The sequence below is a fragment of the Schistocerca piceifrons genome, chromosome X (genome assembly GCF_021461385.2).
Source record: "Schistocerca piceifrons isolate TAMUIC-IGC-003096 chromosome X, iqSchPice1.1, whole genome shotgun sequence".
Taxonomy (NCBI): domain Eukaryota; kingdom Metazoa; phylum Arthropoda; class Insecta; order Orthoptera; family Acrididae; genus Schistocerca; species Schistocerca piceifrons.
In genome coordinates, this window is record NC_060149.1 from 337,624,755 (window position 1) to 337,647,331 (window position 22,577).

Here is a 22,577-nt window from a genome sequence, read left to right on the forward strand (position 1 = left end):
TTGATGTCAAATAAAAGGGTTTTGGGGCATGATATAACATCATGATGTTCACGTATAACACAGTGAAGCAAGATACTAAAGGCTTCACACCGTTCTTTCTGCTCCATGGCCACTAGTCGAAAATGATAGTTTCAACTGCACAATGCTTGGGATGACTACGTGAAACATTTCATCAACAGGACCAAAGAAGCAAGACAGCTGGATTGATACAGATCCTGAACACCCAGGAGGACAGAGTGCACTACAATGCCGAGCACTGACCTCTGAGATATATCCCAGGAAACTTGGTTGGGATTTTTATGCTTGTGTGGAAAGTAGCACTATCGGAAATGTTATGAAAGTGCTACTTTGTGCTGTATAGTGTCCTTCATCACATGTCTGAAGTTGCATATGAGTTTATCACCACCTATTAAACCTCTACCCTCCTCAAGCTCATTGTGATAGTTAATCCTTTCCATGTGCGTTACAGATACCAGCTCTATTAAGGTGCAGGATGCTATGGTAAAAGTGTCTAGAAGCTGCCGCTAACTTGAAGTCCATAGCTGCAAGTCCACAGCTGTCTGACTGTAGAGGGGACTGGTCTGCATCTCGCAGTCCTACCTGACACAGTGGTCACTGACTCGGAATGGAGGCTAGGCCAGTCTTCATGGATGAAAACCCAGTCTGCTTACCTGCAGACTGTTCAGCTTAGCTGCAGGGCACCTGTGTCACCACTACTGAGGCAGTAAAAGTACCGCTACACTGCCTGTGTACTGGAACTGCTACACAGGATGTTAATGTTACTGCTGGGTCTTCAGTCTACACACCATCTTGACAACTGATGAAAGTGGTATGCATACTTCCTGGGCTCAGCCTAAGTGTAACTTCACTCTTGGAGAGCGCCGACATGCCACAGCCACACCAAACTGCAGGCACGCACGGCTGCTGCACCCTCCTCTGACAGGACCGTAGTGCTGGCCACAGGCAGTGCAAGGATCTGTGCTCAGCAAGTCCATCGTGGGGCACTGATGTGTCACCTTGGCTTATAAGCAGCGTGGTCGCTGCTAAGCAGTGCTGGGAAGAAAATGGTGTGACATAAAATTCTCACTAATAAATGATTGTTAATTGAGTGATATTTCATTAGTGCCCCAGTGCTTTACGGGATCACTCAACCCCACTCTTCGCTCAACGTCCTGGTAACGTGATCCCGGCTCCAGTCTTAACAGTTCAACAGTTTAAGTGTTCATGATTAATGAATGCCACTGCTGGTGTATTTTTTTTTACATTTATTGTGTTATGCAAGCAATCTCTTTTCTTTGAAAATCTTCAGGTTGCTTGCAGTTAACAAAACAGGAAATTAGGCTGAAGCTACAGCATTTTAAAGAATAAAGTAGGGAAATAGGTCTGGTAACAAACTTATTCTAAATCCTCACCAGGTTGTGCTGAAGTTTAGATGTAGGCGGTCTGGTTGTTGTATGTAATGTTAAGGACAATATCCTATAACACTGCTCATAAACATTCTGCCAACCGCTTAGTGGAAGTATGGAGAGCTGATACTGCATACAAACAGTAAACTGTCTAGACAGGGCCATTTCTCGACAAAGGTAAACATGTAATATTGCTTGCACTCTGTCTAGTTTGACAGTCCAAGTGTGTTTGTAACGGTGAGATATTGTGTTACCCTCATGAGCCAATCCTCTAAGTCCTGAAGTTAGTGCTGAGATAAGGCATTTTAGAACAATACAGCAGTAATCGCTGTACTACCATCCACATACGTCATATTAGTCTCGCAGTCTATAGGTCGTAAACTGAATCCCCCTACCCCCTCCCAACCCTATAACATTATCAGAAAATTTATATAATACTTTCTCAAATTTTTCCACTGTATAGCTCTTGAGGCTGGAGCCTCGTAAAAAGATTCTAATTACCACATTTTAACCACCTTTCACACTTACTAAACCCAAATTGTATTGAATCCAGAATCTGTACTACCCTTTTAAGATATTATTGCATTATTTACAGCTATAAACACACCACCATCACTGCCATACAGCCTGTCTTTGAAATAGACATTCCAATCTGAATTTAAAATTTTATTTCTCTTCACTTGAAATTTCATACAGCTTTCAACTCTAGTTCTACGTGCACATTATTGCCGTTTATAAGTGAGACTATTTCTGGAATTTTTTCATGAATGCTGGTATAGTTAACTACTACCACTACACTAACTTACTTTCTGACCTGCAATGTCATTAATACTCTCCATAATTGATGTCTCATATCCAAAATAAATTTGCACCTTATCAGGCTTGTAGAGGAGTTTCCATTAAAAACACCTCACATGTGCATTCCATACACATTGCTACCAGTATCCTAGTAGCCCACAGCATGTGAGGCTAGTTGTCTTCACCATTTCATCTAGCTATCTGCAGTAACAGAGGATGACAACTGAACCCTGATTTCAGGTGTCAGTCATGCTGACATGAGGCAAGATTTGCAGCCAGCTGCTGTCAGTGTGCTCAGTAGTTACTGGCAGTGCCTCCTCCACTGCTTGGGGCTTCGCAACCATATTACTGTTGGCCATTTGCCTCCAGCTGATAATGAGCTCGCTAGGTCATTCACATCAGAAGTGATTGAAACATCAGAAAATTGTTTGATACTTTTATTAAAGACAAGTGGCTTGTTATCCAAAAATTCTGTAATTGCATTAATCTCTCTTGTGGAACATACCAATGTGCTGTGATGATGGATAGAGTGAGAAAACTTGAAAAACCTGTAAGAAGTGATCATCTCTGTCTTTCCCAAACCTGGAATGAGATCTGTCAGCTCATCTAATTCCAGCTGAATCACCCACAGTATTCTATTACTAGCTTCATTTCCCAAGGATGAAATATGAAATAACAAGCATTTGGAGTGAGAGCTGACAGTCAGATGTGGACAACTCCATTCTGGTATGAAAAGAGGAAGGCTGAAAGAAACCCTGTTAATACTGTGAACCACAAGTACGACCTCAACATGCTTTTATACAGTTCTTGAAGTTTTCTTCTGTGTAATGAGTGTACCATGAGTTTTCAAGATTGAAGCAGGATGATGTTGACATATTGCCATGGTATTTCTGATAACTGTTTAGCCACCTTCAGCCATCACCTGAAGATGGTTGAATGATTGTCTACCAAAATACCATGGTGAGGTACTTACATAATCTGCCTGCACCTCAGGACCTTGTGGAACATGTTAATACAGTTACAAAAATGTAATGCTGTTTATACAGGGTGATTCACCTGCCCCCTGCAGCTGTCATTTTATTAAACCTGCGGTGTTATTTGCTGACCTTCGTAAATCACAAATGAGATTTTTGTATTCTTTCATTTGCTATGTGCAAACTGGTGGTTCTACAGAAAAAAAAATGAGCAGGTTGTACTGGGATGTATTTTCTCTGGAGACTACAGTTTTAGTTTTTCAGCCGGCCGGAGTGGCCGAGCGGTTAAAGGCGCTACAGTCTGGAACCGCACGACCGCTGCGGTCGTAGGTTCGAATCCTGCCTCGGGCATGGATGTGTGTGATGTCCTTAGGTTAGTTAGGTTTAAGTAGTTCTAAGTTCTAGGGGACTTATGACCACAGCAGTTGAGTCCCATAGTGCTCAGAGCCATTTTTTTTTTTAGTTTTTCAAGAAAAACGTACAAAAGTTACCTTCAAACACAACTCCACCTCACACTCATACCTCACCAGTCAGGATTTCTTAGTATGTTGTTTGTGGCATTCCCTCCTCCTATTTTACAAAAATTTGTGACTACATGAACTATTCCCTGTATTAGACCTTTCTCTGTCTCTCAATTGGACTGTTACACCACCAGCATAGTCAGCTACTTTGTCAGCATTAATAATTTAAATGTGGACATGAGGATAATGATTGAAAAACAACTTCTGAAAAGTTATGCAACAACTAATTATACGTTGACAATTTGATGCAGACTTGACACTTACAAGCACAGTACTTTGGTAGTCAGAAGGCCTGACAAATACGACGAAGTAATTGTTTTTTATGGTGTTAAAATTCACAAAACTGTTATGTAAAATTTACACAAACTTCAATTTTACAATATGTAAGTGCAAAACTGGGCGAGTGTCATAATAAGGTGAATTAACGAAGACAAAAAAATGTTGAATGAGGGAAGTCATTCATGCAGTCACTAATATTTGTACAGTAGTAGAAGGGAGTGCCATGAACAACATACTAGAAACCCTGACAGATGGGGGCTGAGTGTGAGAATAGGGCGAGTTTGAAGGTAATTTTGTACATTTTTCTTGAATAACTCAAACTATGGCCTCAAACCTAGTATACAATTAAGTACATTAAATTTCATACAAAAAGGTCCTGATCATTTTTGTTGTAGGACTAACAGTTTGCGTGTAGCAAGCAAGAAAATATGAAAATCTTGCATGTGGTTTATGAAGGCAAACTACAACACTGCAGGTTGCATAAAACGACAGCAGTAAGAGCAGTTGAATCGCCATCAGTATCGTACAACACTAATGCTATTATTAAAAAATTGTGTATTGAAGTTTTAGCTGTGTATTTAAGATCCTAGCCATGTCCCCTCCCACGGCTTCACCCACGTATGTGTGTGTCACATACAATGCACACATCCTTAGGATGCACCCGAAGTTGCTCTTACGTCTCTGAAGATTTTTCTCCATTAAGAATAACATACTAAGTTCTGTTCCCTAAGCACTCTTCAATCCAGTCAAACAGATGGCCTGATAAAAGTTTTTGTCAAGTATCCGGCAAACTGTAGGAAATGGAGCTGCCTGGCTGAGATTCATTGGAAAGATCTTAAGGAAACATAATTCATCCACGAAAGAAGTGGTTTATACACTCCTGGAAATTGAAATAAGAACACCGTGAATTCATTGTCCCAGGAAGGGGAAACTTTATTGACACATTCCTGGGGTCAGATACATCACATGATCACACTGACAGAACCACAGGCACATAGACACGGGCAACAGAGCATGCACAATGTCGGCACTAGTACAATGTATATCCACCTTTCGCAGCAATGCAGGCTGCTATTCTCCCATGGAGACGATCGTAGAGATGCTGGATGTAGTCCTGTGGAACGGCTTGCCATGCCATTTCCACCTGGCGCCTCAGTTGGACCAGCGTTCGTGCTGGACGTGCAGACCGCGTGAGACGACGCTTCATCCAGTCCCAAACATGCTCAATGGGGGACAGATCCGGAGATCTTGCTGGCCAGGGTAGTTGACTTACACCTTCTAGAGCACGTTGGATGGCACGGGATACATGCGGACGTGCATTGTCCTGTTGGAACAGCAAGTTCCCTTGCCGGTCTAGGAATGGTAGAACGATGGGTTCGATGACGGTTTGGATGTACCGCGCACTATTCAGTGTCCCCTCGACGATCACCAGTGGTGTACGGCCAGTGTAGGAGATCGCTCCCCACACCATGATGCCGGGTGTTGGCCCTGTGTGCCTCGGTCGTATGCAGTCCTGATTGTGGCGCTCACCTGCACGGCGCCAAACACGCATACGACCATCATTGGCACCAAGGCAGAAGCGACTCTCATCGCTGAAGACGACACGTCTCCATTCGTCCCTCCATTCACGCCTGTCGCGACACCACTGGAGGCGGGCTGCACGATGTTGGGGCGTGAGCGGAAGACGGCCTAACGGTGTGCGGGACCGTAGCCCAGCTTCATGGAGACGGTTGCGAATGGTCCCCGCCGATACCCCAGGAGCAACAGTGTCCCTAATTTGCTGGGAAGTGGCGGTGCGGTCCCCTACGGCACTGCGTAGGATCCTACGGTCTTGGCGTGCATCCGTGCGTCGCTGCGGTCCGGTCCCAGGTAGACGGGCACGTGCACCTTCCGCCGACCACTGGCGACAACATCGATGTACTGTGGAGACCTCACGCCCCACGTGTTGAGCAATTCGGCGGTACGTCCACCCGGCCTCCCGCATGCCCACTATACGCCCTCGCTCAAAGTCCGTCAACTGCGCATACGGTTCACGTCCACGCTGTCGCGGCATGCTACCAGTGTTAAAGACTGCGATGGAGCTCCGTATGCCACGGCAAACTGGCTGACACTGACGGCGGCGGTGCACAAATGCTGCGCAGCTAGCGCCATTCGACGGCCAACACCGCGGTTCCTGGTGTGTCCGCTGTGCCGTGCGTGTGATCATTGCTTGTACAGCCCTCTCGCAGTGTCCGGAGCAAGTATGGTGGGTCTGACACACCGGTGTCAATGTGTTCTTTTTTCCATTTCCAGGAGTGTATATGTTCCATGGACTGTAAGAGTCATCTGCCTGATGTACAAAGGCTACATTCTCAAAGGATCCTGTAGAGCCCAGCCATATGGAGCATCAAATTGCATTTGACAGAACTCAAAAGTGCTGGTGTCTTCAGTGGAGCTGAAAAAATCACTTAAACTTTGTGCTTGGTGAGGATTCAACCTATTTTTGAAGAGAAGTCTGTCTGTCTTCCTCATTCCTTACGTACACAGGTTTTATTCACAGTACAATATGTACACTATGTGATCAAAAGTATCTGGACACATGGATGAAAATGACTTAAAAGTATGTGGTTCTCTCCATCGGTAGTGTTGCAATTCGATGTGGTGTTGGCCCACCCTTAGCCTTGAAGACAGCTTCTACTCTTGCAGGCATACATTTAATCAGGTGCTGGAAGGTTTCTTGGGAATGGCAGCCCATTCTTCAGGGATTGCTGCACTGAGGAGAGGTATTGATGGTGGTCGGTGAGGCCTGGCATGATGAAGTCTGTGTTCCAAAACATCGCAAAGGTGTTCTATGGGATTCAGGTGAGGACTCTGTGTAGGCCAGTCCATTACACCGATATTATTGTCATGTAACCACTCCGCCACAGGCCATGCATTATGAACAGGTGCTTGATCGTGTTAAAAGATGCAATTGCCATCCCTGAATTGCTCTTCAATGGTGGGAAGCAAGAGGGTGCTTAAAACATCACTGTAGGCCTGTGCTGTGATAGTATCACACAACACAACATTGGGTGCAAGCCCCATCCATGAAAACACTACCACACCATAACACCACCACCTCCGAATTTTACTGTTAGCACTACACACTCTGGCAGATGACGTTCTCCGGGCATTTGCCGTACCCACACCCTGCCATCGGATCGCCACATTGTGCACTGTGATTCATCACTCCACACAACATTTTTCCACTGTTCAATTGTCCAATAGAAACATTTACCGGCGTGATGTGTGGCTTATGAGCAGCCAGTCGACCATGAAATCAAAGTTTTCTCACCTCCCGCCTAACTGTCATAGTACTTGCAGTTGTTCCTGATGCAATTTGGAATTCCTGTGCGATTGTCTGCATAGATGTCTGCCTTTCACACATTACGACCCTCTTCAGCTGTCGCTGGTCGCTATCAGTCAACAGACGAGGCCGGCCTGTACGCTTTTGTGCTGTACGTGTCCCTTCATGTTTCCACTTCACTATCACATCTGAAACAGTGGACCTAGGGATGTTTAAAAGTGTGGAAATCTCACATACAGATGTACGACACAAGTGACGCTCAATCACCTGACCACGTTTGAAGTCGGTGAATTCTGCAGAGCGCCTCATTCTGCTCTCTCACGATGTCTAATGACTACTGAGGTCGCTGATATGGAGTACCTGGCAGTAGGTGGTCACACAATACACCTAGTATGAAAAACATATGTTTTAAATTCTACCCATGGAAAAATCCAAAATACGATGGAAATCAAGAAGTACTGATGCCTCCCATTTTTGGACGTTTTGATTCATCAGAGATGACACCATGGGGCATACAGTTTATCAGAAGCCAATGCCTACCGACTTGCGTCCATCAACTAGCTGTCACCACCCTTCCCAGATGATGATTGGCGTCAGAACCTTGGTTCACATAGCTTTGCTTACAAGAACGGTCTACAGGATGAGCTCTTGCACTGACAGGACATTTCTGAAGCAAATGGGTATTCTCCTCAACTGGTACATAAGGCGCTATGAATAAAACCTACGGTGGACATGAGGGTGAATGACAAGAAGACTGAGGAAGAAGACAGAGTTATGGTTTTCGTGCTGTTTGTGGGGGGGGAAACCCACCATCAAAATAGTTTGTATCCTCACGAAGTTAGTGATTTTTCATCCTCCACTGAAGACAGCAGCACTTTTGAGTTCTGTTAAAGATGACTTGATGCTCCACAAGGCTGGGGTTTGCAGAATATTCTGCGAGTCTAGCTTTCCGTACATCAGAAAGAAGACTCTCACCGTCCATGAAACTTGCATGGAACGCCATAGGTACACTCAACTCGTAACAGCCCAATAAATCAGCTGTGGCAGAGCACTGGATCGACACTGGTCACTTAGTTGTAAAAGAAGCAGCTGAAATTTATTTGGTGAAGAATTTGATAGATACACCAGTTTGAAACTGGACAAATCATGAAGTCTGGTGTTATCATTAATAAATTCAGAAAGATGTTGCTGCAGTGCAGCTAATAATGGTACCTCAGTATTTCAGCATGGCTTGACTATGTACACACACACATTCTGTGCCACTGATCAATGTCTCTGGCTCTTGAATATCTGTGATTTAAAACAATAGCTTGTCTGTTAGCTCACCTTGAAGATGGCTGAAGGATATATGGGTGAAATATTAATAGTAGTAATAGTTGTTTATGTGACTGCACTCCTGAAATTTAATGGATCAGTTATTGTGCTGCAGAAACTGGAAGGTCAGAGGATATTGACTGTAACATTTCACCCACTATTTCAAATAATCCCAGACATTTTCTGTCGAATGAAGATTAGGTGATGTAGTAGGTCAGTTAAGCTGTGATGTAGTGCCCAGATGTTCGTCAAACAGCAAATTTTATGCTTGTTGCACTGTGAACATGGCTATTGTTACCTTCACAGACTGGAGCTGTTACATTGTGCCATTCATGAAGATTTAGGAGAGGGGGCAACACTGTCACTGGGAATCTTGAAATAAAGATCCTGGTTCATGTTAGTAGTAACCTGAGGGTTTGGGCCAAAATAATGCTATGAAAAACATCCCAGTCACAGAATTATCTGTAGCTTAAACTTGAACCTCAACACATTGCAAGTTAGATGGGTCATTGGGCTGTTAGCTCACGTGACCCCATGATTGAATGAAAAAGGGACAAATTGTGACTCTTCAGGCAACATTAAATGGCTCATTCAGCTGCTGTCCAGTTGGCATTGGTTTGCTCATTGAAAACATGCCAATGTATATGTTGGTGTGGGCGATGACATGTTGCGAGGTACCATACTCCAAATGCCTATTGCCTGGGGTTACTTTCACGGTGTTCACTTGGAAACTGGATGAGATGGATCTACATTCACTGACACTGACATTTATGGTCAGGTTGAAACCAACTTTCATTGATAAAATATGACACTTGTCTCTGATCCGTGTTGGGTAGGATATTTTTATGGCCACTCTTCTCAAACCACGTTATAAAGAATCTGCAAAGAATGTGATGCATATGTGGGGAGGTGGCTGTGTGGAACATTATATGCCCATGCCCATGCCCATTCCCATGCCCACATTCATTCACCAATAAATCGTGAAGCTTCATTTGTGTTATGGTCATGGGAATATCCAAACACAACAGCTCATTTCTGCCATTTTGTCATGTCTCCATGTGGAATGTCTTGCTGTGGTGATTCCATAAAATAAACTGGTGCGCACACACACACACACACACACACACACACACACACACACACACACACACCTACTTCACTGCCATGACTTAAATCACCAGTAGAGGGCCACATGAACACCTGTTATGAGAGCTGCATTATCTACATTTCTCCCAAGTGATCAGTATGTAATTTTAAGGGGGTGGCTACATTGAATGTAATTGAATTGATTTTTGTTACAGGAGCCAGATCTTCTGCGACGTGCAGAAATAATGCTCCAGCAAGCTGGGAAACTGGGTTGTCGTAGTTTTGTCACACCGAGTGATGTGACTAATGGAATTTACAAACTTAACCTTGCATTTGTTGCCAACTTGTTCAATAACCATCCCGGTCTTGATCGCCCTGAAGGTGAAATTGAAGGATTAGAAAATATTGAAGAAACCAGGGAAGAGAAAAGTAAGTATTTTTTAGTCATATGAAGTGATGAAAGACTTCTGACTTTTCAGCTCTCAAAAGATTAATTGGAGAATTGCTGATACAATAGGGATTAAGAGTTGTTTAACTAAAAGCTTGAGGAAAATGACAATGAGCAATAGATTAAACCTCGAGGTTAAACATTTACTGTTGAATTCGCAAAAGTAGTGATACTTTGTAGAAAAAATATTCTACTCTGTGTTTGCCTAATGGCCCTGCAGGTTTGCTAATAATCAGGAAGTGCAGCATGCTTCAATTCCTTCTTACAATGTGATGCATGTGTGTGGAGGTGGCTGTGTGGATCCTTACGCATCTGTGCCTGTGCGCCCCATTGCCCGTAACGCTGGGGCACACATGGGAAGGTGCTGCTTCTAACATTGGAAAAAATAATGTGTACTGCTGGTCACTGAAACTGCAGTACCAAGAAGGTGGCACATAACAAATATCAAATTGGCATGAGAGGTGTGCTACATGCTCAGATATCCAGATCAGTGGTTCAGTGCAGCCATACAGAGTACATAGGAGTAGACATCTACATTCTGTATATAAGGAAAAATTACGCGATGAGTATCTCATTCAGAAATAAATGTGCAATTTAGTTTCCTTGCGAGATCATGTTGTCATGCCTTCATGTAAGAAGGGAAGATCCTACCAGCTCATGTTGAAATTTTACAGCGGCAGGATAGTGACTCTTTTGTTCATTTGACTGTGGATGACCGTACAGCCATGTCATGTACCTTGAACTAGGTAATGGGCTTGTTTACAGAAAGGCAAGTATCCACGTGGACTGTATGACTATTGAAACACCACGGTTAACACGGCAGCAATTGATGTGCCTTCCCTTCGTGAAGCAGCAGAGAGGTATGCTCACATTGGTACTACTGAATACAACATTGGGCACAGGAATGACAACATTTCATCTTTCCAGATGAGTCCCAATTTTGTGTATATTAGTATGGATGTATTCATGTATGGATGCTTTGAGGAGAACAAATGTGGCCAGTTTGCATTTGTCATTGTCATGCAGGACAAACATGCGTTGTAATGGTATGAGGTTCCATTGGGTGCATAATATCACCTTTGGACAGCAGTCATTAAATTTATGATGCATTAAGGTATATCTGTACCTGTGCCCTATCTTTGATGTCACTGTGAAGTTATCTTCCAACAGTAGAATGCAACAATGTGTGTTGCCCATGGTGTCCTAAACTGTCTCAGTATAGAGGGAGGTACTGTTGGCCTGTCAATCATGTTCTCCTGATCTTTCACACATTGAATGCATCTGTTCCTGGACTGCTGAGAGGCTAGCGTACCACCACTCACCAGCTACTAGGATTGATTAACTCCACGTCAGAGTTGCTTGCTTAACTGTTGCGCAATTTAGAAAACCGTTTGTTGGGGAGAGGGGAGAATATAAATACTGTGGATTGTGAAGCATCAGTTAATTCAATTACATTATGTTATGAAGCCTGCTCTGTAGCTGAGTTGGCCTTCCGACAGCTAGGTGGTAATCATTGGTTTGGATCTACACTCATTAGATGCTGTACATTGAAGTTGGTATGTGGTGTAACATGACTTTCATGAGGTAAGAAATGTCACTGACAGGGTTGCGATAAGAGTAGATGTGAGAGACAGATCTTGTAAATAGGTGTTTTATAGCAAAATGACCCAAGATGGTTGGAAGTTCATAGCAGTATTAGATTCCTGGGTGGTATTCAGTGTTTACTGGGGGTGCCCATTCGAAGCTGCTCAACAACTGTGTGCAGCCACCCTCAGGGGCTCAGCATTTGTTTTTTGGATACAGGATTGGAGACCCCGGGGTTCCTGAGCTGGGGACTGATGAGTACCACCATTCCTCTTTCACTGTAAACTCTGGGCATGTTTCAGCCACCACTGTATGGCACAGCAGTGGAACGTTGTGTGCCACAGGGTATGGAGATTTTTGTTTGACCACTGAGATCCCAAGGATAGTAAAAACCTCTGAAGAAAACCCTCTCGATCTTGAGGGTAGCTGCTTGCCAGTGATATTCATAGTTGTTGAGATGAAACAGTCATTAGTGGGCAACCTCTAGGGAAACTACTGCACCTTATTTTTATTAACTTACTCAGGCAGTGGGACTCTTGAGTGGATCCTGAGTGGAGCTGCTTGTGGGACCAACATGAAACCCTCAAACTCGGACTTAGCAACTCCAAGTGTGATGGGTCTGCTGCTTGGGAGTACTCACATCCACTCATCCAAGACAATTAGGGAGGCTGGGCCTCCTGATAATTAAATTGTGTTTAGTAACGGGGCTCTTGGAGTCAAATCCAAATGTGTTTGTAGTGATCAAGGGGAGATAGGGTGTCTTTCAGTGTCTCCCTGTCTGTATCCATGAAGACTTAGAATTGCTTGCTTGTACCTTAGTCTATTAAGCAGTTACGAAATCATTCCTTATTATTTGAGACTAAAAGGGCAAAGCAGATGAAACTACCCATGAAGTCACAAAAATTGGGTTACTGTGTCATAACTATTGAGTTACAAAACTCCAACTCAAACAAGGGTATGGTTATGTGCCATGATATTACGGACATCAGCACTGCAGAACTTGAACCAGAATGGACATTGCAGAGGGTTAGTGGATGTGGAGCAGAGGATGCAAAGGAATAATGCAGAAATTGAGACCACCACCGCCTTCGTAACCTTCAGTTCTCCAACACTACCTGAACATGTCTTGGCAGGGTTCCTCCGATAGTAAGGCATTACATACTTAACCGTATGCAGGGCTACAAATTTCAGCATTGTGGCAGTGTGATGCTGGATTGTGGAGGTGAAGTGATCTGTGGGAAGTGTGGAAGGACACCCCATAAAGCTGAGACTGAATACCTGTTTCCATAACTCCGCATAAACTGTTCTGCATTCAGTCTGTAGCTGAGAATGCCTTGTTCTTGCTGCAAAATGCAAAATTCAGGAAATAAGTGAACAAGCTATCCCTTCATATGATTCCGTGTTGCAGAAACCTGTCCCCAAGTTAGAAGCCTCAATGCAAATGCTGTCCATTGTACAGTTATCCACCACCGGCACCTGTACTTGCTCCTGTACATGTCAAAGCAAAGTGAGTAAAGACATAGCTATCCAGGCAGCTTAGACAGCAGATGCTAGCAACATTTTTTGCAGTGAGCATTAAGAGGGTACGCCAAAAGCAGCAGAGTGCCTCTCAACATCCCCAGTCTCCATCATCTCTGAAGGGAAAGGGACTAGGGAAATGGTCGCAACATTCAGGTCAAAATCTGTCCTGGGTGCCATCAGATGTCATTCCGGCACATCTGGCTGATGACAACATTATGGACTTTGGTGTCTTGTCACTGGACCTGGACAGACCCTCCACTCACCCTCTTTCCAAAAGTGCTTCACCACCCTGGTGTAAGGATAGGAGTAAATGAAAACCACACTGCTGAAATAGCTCTCATAATCAAGTGGAATACTAATGGGTACAGGAATCTTCTGTAGGACTTGAACTCCTTATACAGGATGGATCTTCTTGCCACTCTCTCAAAGAGAGACATTTTAAATGGGCTGATGCGCCAGTACTTGGAGGCTGTCACCTCTACAGAAAAGATGACCTTACCGGTGACAGGGCAGAAGGAGGGGTAGCAGTGTTCATCAAGGACATAGTCAACTTCTCACCCTTGCCTTTCACCACAAAACAGCAAGCTTTCGCTGCTCGGAGAATGACCCGTGTTGCTGTCACGGTGTGCTCTGCATACATACCATCCCACAAGACCATTGCAGTGGTGTCATCATGCACAATCTTGTTGAACTACCCCATCCCTTTCTCCTTTTAGGGGACTTCAGTGCACACAGTGCTGCCTGATGGAGCATGTCCCGAAAGGAAGCATTAGAGATAGCTGTTCAGAAAGGCTAACTTGTTGCTTTACAGTTGGCTGTTTTTGAGCAATGTGACAGCATCCAGGATTGGATGGGTAATGTTACAGCCATGATCCACCATGCCACAGATGCATCCATCCAAAAGTCAGTGGGAACACCTAGGCAGCAGCCTGTTCCGTAGTGGAAAATGAGTGTCATTCTGTGATCAGGGTCAAGAGGGTGGCTATAAGCAGATTCAATCAGTGCCCTATAGATGCGGAACTTGCAACATTGTGGATGGTGTGCACAAAGGAAGGGAGAATAATTTGATAGAGTAAGCAGAGGTCTTGGTAAGATTTTCTGAAATCAATTAATAGGTCAACAACCACAAGTGAAGTATAGGAAACCATCAGGAGGATCCCCATGCAGATATCAGGACTGCTGACAACAGCTGCATGAGAGCAGGGGTGTCTCATAACATCATTGAGGATCATTGCTTAGACAATGGCTCCATCATCTCAGACCACCATGGCCAGTTCTAGCTAGGGTCCAGCTTTCATCATTATTCGAAACACAGGAGAGGCTTGACTAAGATTTCCGTTCCACCAGCATGGAGGGATACAACCAGTCTCTGTCTCTCTGTGTGGGGCTTGGATTCTGCATTGCCAGTAGCTCATGATACTACACCCAGTCATGACATGATAATATACAGCATGTTTAAACAGTTGGACCTGGAGGTGGGGGAGGTCCTCCTTCAGCTGTCCACTGAAATTTAATGACAGGAGACTTCCCCAACTCGTGGAAAGAGTTTATTTTGATCCCAGTTTTAAAAATGGATCAGACTAACTGTAGCATTAGTCTGATAAGCTGTGTAAAGACATTGGAGCATATGGTCAACTGGTGCCTAGTGTGGGTTCTGGAAACCAGGTCCTTACTAAGTCGCTGCCAGTGCGCATTGAGGATGTATCACTCAACATTCGGTACCTGACTCTGCTTGAAATCAGCAAAATTTTCTTAATAAGAAACACCTTGTTTGATGTCGTCTTTGAATTGGGAAAGGCCTAGGATACTACACTGATCAGGCGGAACATTATGACCACCTACTTAATAGCCAGTACGTCCACCTTTGGTACAGATAACAGTAGTGACGCATCATGGCATGGAAGCAGTAAGGCAGTAATAGGTCACTGGAGGGAGTGGGCACCACATCTACATACAAGTCACCTAATTGCCGTATATTCTGGGGAGGGGGTGATGAGCTGCGATGCCACGTTCAATCACATCCAAGATATGTTAGATTGGGTTCAGATCTGGTGAGTTGGGGAGCCAGAACGTAAATTGGAACTCACCACACTGTTCCTCAAACCACTAAGTCACACTCCTGGCCTTGTGACATGGCACATTATCTTGTTCAAAAATGCCACTGTTGTCGGGAAACATGATCATCATCAAGGGGTGTATGTGGCCTTAAACCAGTGTATAATACTCATTGGCCATCATTGTACCTTGCACGAGCTTCATTGGACCAATGGATGCCCACATGAATGTTCCCAAGAGCATAATGGAGCTGCCACCAACTTGTCACTGCCCAGCAGTACAGAGGTCAAGGAACTGTTGCTCTGGAAGACGATGGATTCAGACCGTCCCAAGCCAATGATCACATGCCCCTTTCAGTAATAGGAGCTGATGTGGTGTTCAGGTTGGCACACACGTGGGTCCGTCGGCTGCAGAGGCCCATTGTTAGGAGTGTTCGGTTCACTGTGTTCACACACTCTTATACTCCGCCCAGCATTAAACTTGATATTACGAGGGTTGTTTTTTAAGTAAGGGCCGTTCGCGTGTATAGTCCCTTAGTTCGCGTGGACGCCGCAACAAGCCACCGCGCCACTTGCCGGCATCCTTCCCGTTCACACTGATGCAAGTTGCAGCTCTGTAGCTGACGTGTACGCATCGCTGTGCTACTTTATAATGTTTACGATTATTGAATTGCCCGCCACGTGTGGGATACGGTCAGTGATACGTTTTTTGACCGCGAGAAGCCTATCAGCTGCAGAAATTCATCGTCAGTTAACAGAAGTTTATGGCTTGAATGCAATGAGTGAAGGTAAAGTGCGTCAATGGGTTAGAGAGTTTAAAAATGGCCGTCAAAACGCCCATGACAAAGAACTCTCAGCCCGGCTCTCTGTGATCACTGATGATTTGGTGGCTGTAGTCGAAACAAAGATTCGTGAGGACAGAAGATTCACAATTTCCACACTTTCTTTGGAATTTCCACAAGTTTCAAGATCGGTTTTGTACAAAATTGTGTCTGAAAACCTAAACTTTAAGAAACTGTGTTCTCGCTGGGTACCCAGACTCCTCACAGAGGACCACAAAGGGAAGAGATTTGCCACTTCATTGGACTTTTTGATTCGTTATGAGGAAGAAGGAGATGACATGTTGAGTCAAATTGTCACTGGAGATGAAACACGGGTATCCCATATCACTCCCAAAAGCAAGCGACAATCGATGGAATGGCGACACACAACCTCACCCGTCAAGGTCAAAGCCAAACAGACGCTGTCAAAGCACAAGATTATGGCGACTGTGTTCTGGGACTGGCGTAGTGTTTTGCTAGTGGTCTTTATGCCACGAGGAACGACAATCAACTCAGATGCCTACTGTGCAACTCTAAAGAAGCTCCGCAGAGCAGTTCAAAACAAAAGTCGCGGCATGCTGACAAAAGGAATTTTGCTCCTGCATGATAACGCTAGGCCTCACACCTCTCAAAAGACTCGGGATTTGATTGATTCTTCTGGGAAGTTTTGGACCATGCACCATACAGCCCCGACCTTGCTCCTAGCGATTTTCACCTTTTCGGGTACCTGAAACACCATCTTGGCGGGCAGCGCTTCAATGACGACGAAGTGAAAACGACCGTGAAGTCTTGGCTGTCGGAGCAGGTGGCCGAATATTTTAAGAGGAAATTAAAAACTTAGTTGTACGGTATGACAAGTGCTTAAATAAACAAGGCAACTATGTAGAAAAATAGGTAAAAGTGTGTAGAATCAGAAAATAAGTTTTTTACAAAAGTATTTGTATCTTTTTAAAAAAATAAAAATGGCCCTTACTTAAAAAACAACCCTCGTAGTTCCACTACAGCTTGCCACTTGTCCTGTTTTACCAGTGTGCCCTGCCTACGATGTCCGACATCTGTAATGAGAGGTGGCCACACAACCCCATGATTTCTGAACATGATTTAATCTTGGTTTTGCCACATGTTGAAGACACTCACCACAGTTCTCGTCAAGCACCTGACAAGTCCTGCAGTTTCCGAAATGCTTGTGCTGAGGCTCTGGGCCATCATAATCTGACCTCAGTCAAACTCAGATTGCGCACCTTCCCCATTCTACACACAGACAGCACACTCATTGATACTACATGAACTGTGCATCTGTCTGACTAGCAGTCATTCCTGCTATCATGTGGACAGGCTTGTATCGATAGTAGGTTGGTGGCCGTAATGTTCTGGCTGATCAGTGTATGTTGTTTTAGTTCTATTATCAGTGGGGGGTTCAATGGATATCTACCCACTTTCATACAGTCCTCCCTCTGTCAGGTATTTTAGATACAAGGTTGGGAGTGTCCTGTCTATTTTAAGCAGGAGAATGAAGTCCGTCAGGGGAATGTTCAGATTGTTAGGGTATGTGCCATTGCAATCAACAGTATTAAATCTGCAGTATGACGTCTGGTACTGTTTCTTGTTTGTGGATAATTTCTCAGTCTTCTGTGCATCCTCCAACCTTGCAACGGCTACTCAGCAATTGCATTTGGCAATCAGGTGGTTGGAGGAATGGGTAAACACCACAGGTGTAAATTCTCTTTGGAGAAGACTGTTTGCATTGATTTTAATTGTGCCCTCTCTTTTTTTTTAAGTACCCATTTTAAAAACTGGGGATGCTGTTCTCACTCCTAAGGAAAAGGTGAAATATCTGGGCCTCACCTTTGATGAGCAGCTAATGTGGCTGCTATGCCTTATGAACTAAAATTGGTATTTCTCAAGGCTGTAAACGTTCTTAAATATCTCAGTCGTAGATCTTGAGAGCCAACAGGTCATGCCTGCACAAACTGTATAGGGCCTTTGTGCTAGGCCAGGTTTATTTATCAGCAAGGCCTGGACTTATTACACGAGTCTAGTTGCTAGCCTGTGTGCAGAGGTTGCTGAGCATCTGCTGTATATTTGACATCTTTGCATTGTGGTACGCGAAGCTTACAAGGCTTTGTCCATTCCGAAATTGCTAGCTTCTATCTTGGTTGCACAGCCACCACTGCAATGGCTGTTCAGTCACCGTCCATAGGCAACTAGGCTGTTAAGGATCCATGTGATGGAGAGCTGTGAATTACTGCAGGTGGGGGCATTTTGAGGTCCAGAGCCAGGGATGGAATAAGGGAGCCACCTGGAAGCTAAAGGGGCCCAGGTTACTTTTCAAATTGACTGCTGACAGGAAGAATTCTACTGCAGATTATTTTTTTTTTTAATTAGATTTAACGAGATTTTACATCGCCAGGTGGACCAGCCTGGTTTGATTACTGTTTACGTGAATGGGTCTAAGTAAGGGGATTTTATTGGCCTGTTTGTCACATTCCCTGACATTTTCCTCAGGATAGGGCTAGCAGGATGTCGTCGTCGTCGCCATGTGTGCAACCGGGACCATGTGTGTGGATAAGGGCGTGTGTGGACATGTATTTATTGTTCTGACAGTATGGCTACTGTTTTACAGAGAACATGTTATTTCAAATTGCTTTCCCCTTTTTTTTTAAAAAAAAAAAAAAACTTCTGCACACAAAAATGCACCTTTAGTGTCAACAGCCAGACAATGTGAACCATTGGTGTCGACACAATTCATCGCATTGATTGCAGGGCCATTGGAAAGTAAGTTCTGTTGAAATGTTTTGGTCACTGTGTGTTTCTTTTTTTAATCTAGGTCAAAGGTAATAAAGCAGGATCCAATTTAGATTACGTGTAACCGTTCAAACACTTAAAAATAAGGAAATTGTTCTCATACATATGTTACCTGTAACCAGATAACTAAAAAAACTAGGTCAGTTATTTAGGTCAGTTGGAGGCATACATGAGGAGGAAAGCTATCTCTAACTGGTTCAGTGGCCAAGTGGCACAAAGCCTGCATTGGAATTAGTCAATTGTCTGTGCATGTGATTCTGAGTCACACTTTTTGCAATATTTCTGTACTATTTTGCAGGAGTGTGAAAGTGCGAAACTGATAAATTGTTATTTTACAGGAGTATATTTTATTGTGAAAAGTGATCGGTATATATGCCTATGAAATTAGGTAACTAGCAATGAGTGTGGATTCAAGTTACACTTCTGTAACTGTTTTCCTCATTGGCAAGAATAGCAACTGAGAGGAAAACCTGTATATATTGTTTAACATAAAATAAATGTACTAGTGAACAACTGAGAAATTGCTCAGTGTAAGTTACTTGGTGCAAATTCCATGGTTTTTTGTTTCATTTTTTCTGGTATTCTTACAAAATACATTCTGATTTTGTAGGGAAGATGAAGATGATAACATGAACAAATGTGTCCAGCACTGTGGCTCTGAACCACAGGGTTTCCCTGATGGAAGGACTCCACCAGCTGTCAGACACAAGCACAACCACCTACAATCCTTACTGCTGTTACCCTATTCCATAAACACAACAAGATCATCAGTTCATCTTCAAATACCTAGGTCTATCCCAGAACTTGTACCCTGAGTCTCTCTCTCTCTCTCTCTCTCTCTCTCTCTCTCTCTCTCTCTCTCTCTCTCTCTCACACACACACACACACACACACACACACACACACACTCATATACAGGGTGATTCAAAAAGAATACCACAACTTTATAAATGTGTATTTAATGAAAGAAACATAATATAACCTTCTGTTATACATCATTACAAAGAGCATTTAAAAAGGTTTTTTTTTCACTCAAAAACAAGTTCAGAGATGTTCAACATGGCCCCCTCCAGACACACGAGCAATATCAACCCGGTACTCCAACTCGTTCCACACTCCCTGTAGCATATCAGGCGTAACAGTTTGGATAGCTGCTGTTATTTCTCGTTTCAAATCATCAATGATGGCTGTTAGAGGTGGCCGAAACACCATATCCTTAACATACCCCCACAAGAAAAACTCGCAGGGGGTAAGATCAGGGCTTCTTGGAGGCCAGTGATGAAGTGCTCTGTCACGGGCTGCCTGGCGGCCGATCCATCGCCTCGGGTAGTTGACGTTCAGGTACAACTAACCTTTTTCGTAGGACTCTCCATACAGTTGATTGTGGAATTTGCAGCTCTCTGCTAGCTCTGCGAGTCGATTTTCCTGGGCTGCGAACAAATGCTTGCTGGATGCGTGCTACATTTTCATCGCTCGTTCTCGGCCGTCCAGAACTTTTCCCTTTGCACAAACACCCATTCTCTGTAAACTGTTTATACCAACGTTTAATACACCACCTATCAGGAGGTTTAACACCATACTTTGTTCGAAATGCACGCTGAACAACTGTCGTCGATTCACTTCTGCCGTACTCAATAACACAAAAAGCTTTCTGTTGAGCGGTAGCCATCTTAGCATCAACTGACGCTGACGCCTAGTCAACAGCGCCTCAAGCGAACAAATGTACAACTAAATGAAACTTTATAGCTCCCTTAATTCGCCGACAGATAGTGCTTAGCTCTGCCTTTTGTCGTTGCAGAGTTTTAAATTCCTAAAGTTGTGGTATTGTTTTTGAATCACCCTGTACTTTGTTCATGGAACCCCCCTAACCAAGCACACTAAATGATAGCCATTTCCCGCTTGGTATATGGTGATAACAGACTTTGTTTGTATGTGTCAAGACATGATTCTTTGTAGTTGTTTAGACATGTACCATACATACAGTAGCACAGTGTGACACATTGAATCTGACTAGTACTTACTTGCAAGGCTACAGATCTTTATAGCTTCAGCTACATGCTACAATTCTTGCAGCATTTAGAGAAGTGTGTGACAGTTTTGTCTACTTTGGTACATGTGGGCTAATACTTTTTGTATCTGAAATGCATTGTTAGTGGGACTTGTATAAATATTTTTTACTCTTCTATTCATTTGCAATTGCATTCTACATAATTTGTGAAAAATAGCTTCCAGTCAGGTAGATAGATAGATAGAGAGATAGATATCACAGTAATAGTTGTGTAACATTTTTGGTCACCTTTTGTATTTCTTAAAAAAAAGAATAATTTACTTTGTGAGAAGAAATGCATAAAATATAAAGGCAGTCTATACAAATGATCAAACATGTTGTCAAAGTTGATGGGCACATATGCTAATCACTTACATCATTGTTCACAAAAAAATATTTTTCATGTAAAATAAATTTATAAATTTTGTGACAACTTCCATTCTCTTCCAAAACAGTAAAAAGTATTGTAAAACAAGTGACATGAAACTGCATATGCAGGCAACTGACTGTTATCTGAATGTAGACCTCATACCGTGTGGCCATTGTCCTAGTTATAGTTGCCAGAATGTCATTTGGGATGTCTGTAGTGTGTGCTTTGGTGTACAAGAATGAGGAACAGTTAGTGTAAATTTACATGTTAGTTTAGGTATGGTGAAGGTACTTATCCACTGTAATTTAATTACAGAAACATGACAAGTGTTACATTAAGTAGCAACTGATACAGTTTTCAGAGTGTGTAAATTTATTTGGGACAGCCAGAAGCAAAAACAGTAGCCCAATATAGTGCTTCCTCTTGAAATATGCTCACTATTTTTTTATTTACTTAAATTTGGCATATTTCGTGACAGTACCTTATCCGTGGAATGTTTACAAGGCAATATTTGTCTTGGCTTCAGTTGTCTAGTGGAAGTATGATCCCACAATGCAGTTTCGTCGGCTGTAGAAATGACCTGGTTCAATGCGTTTGCCTCATTTTTGGTGCTTCAAATACCATTTCTTCGAATGTGGTTTCTTCTTAAAGTTTATATAAAAAAGTAGTAACATAATTCATTTTTTTCTGTTCACTTCCAAATTATTATGATGGCGACCTGCACACTGTTCTACCGTCAACACACACACAAAGAGTTCACTGCCGACTGACTACAGCCAAAGACGACTCCAGCGTCAAAGATATTTTACACAACACACAAGCTTCCACTTGTGATCAGTCTCTTTGATATTCTTCGTCACATTTACTAATAGTAATCAATATGCTGTCACTCTCAAAAATATAAGTAAATTAGCATATAATAAGGCAAATTACAATAAAAAAATTGTGACAAAAAATATAAGAAACATTTACAATTTGGTATCGACAAATCCGGTAGAAAATAACACATCTCCCAGATCCATTACAACTGCTCCTCAGGGCTTTTGTTGTTATGAACATACACAACAAAATCCCGACCACACTCAGTAATGGATCTGTATTACACAATTAGTACATTAATGATGCAGTCTGATAACCTCTTCCAAATTTGGACTCTTTGAATCTGTGGACTTCTTACTGGCTGTTGTTGCAATGATCCTTCCCCATCAATCTCATACACAAAAA

General features: G+C 43.2%; 1 protein-coding gene across 2 annotated transcripts in view; it reads left to right on the forward strand.

The window, feature by feature from the left end:
• The window catches only part of LOC124721183 (plastin-2), a 233,724-nt gene that overhangs the window by 139,596 nt on the left and 71,551 nt on the right, over nucleotides 1-22,577 (forward strand). For both annotated transcript variants that reach the window (XM_047246023.1, XM_047246022.1), the window contains exon 7: nucleotides 9,919-10,132. In XM_047246023.1, the coding sequence (XP_047101979.1) occupies nucleotides 9,919-10,132 (214 nt within the window). The remainder of the gene's footprint in view (nucleotides 1-9,918; nucleotides 10,133-22,577) is intronic.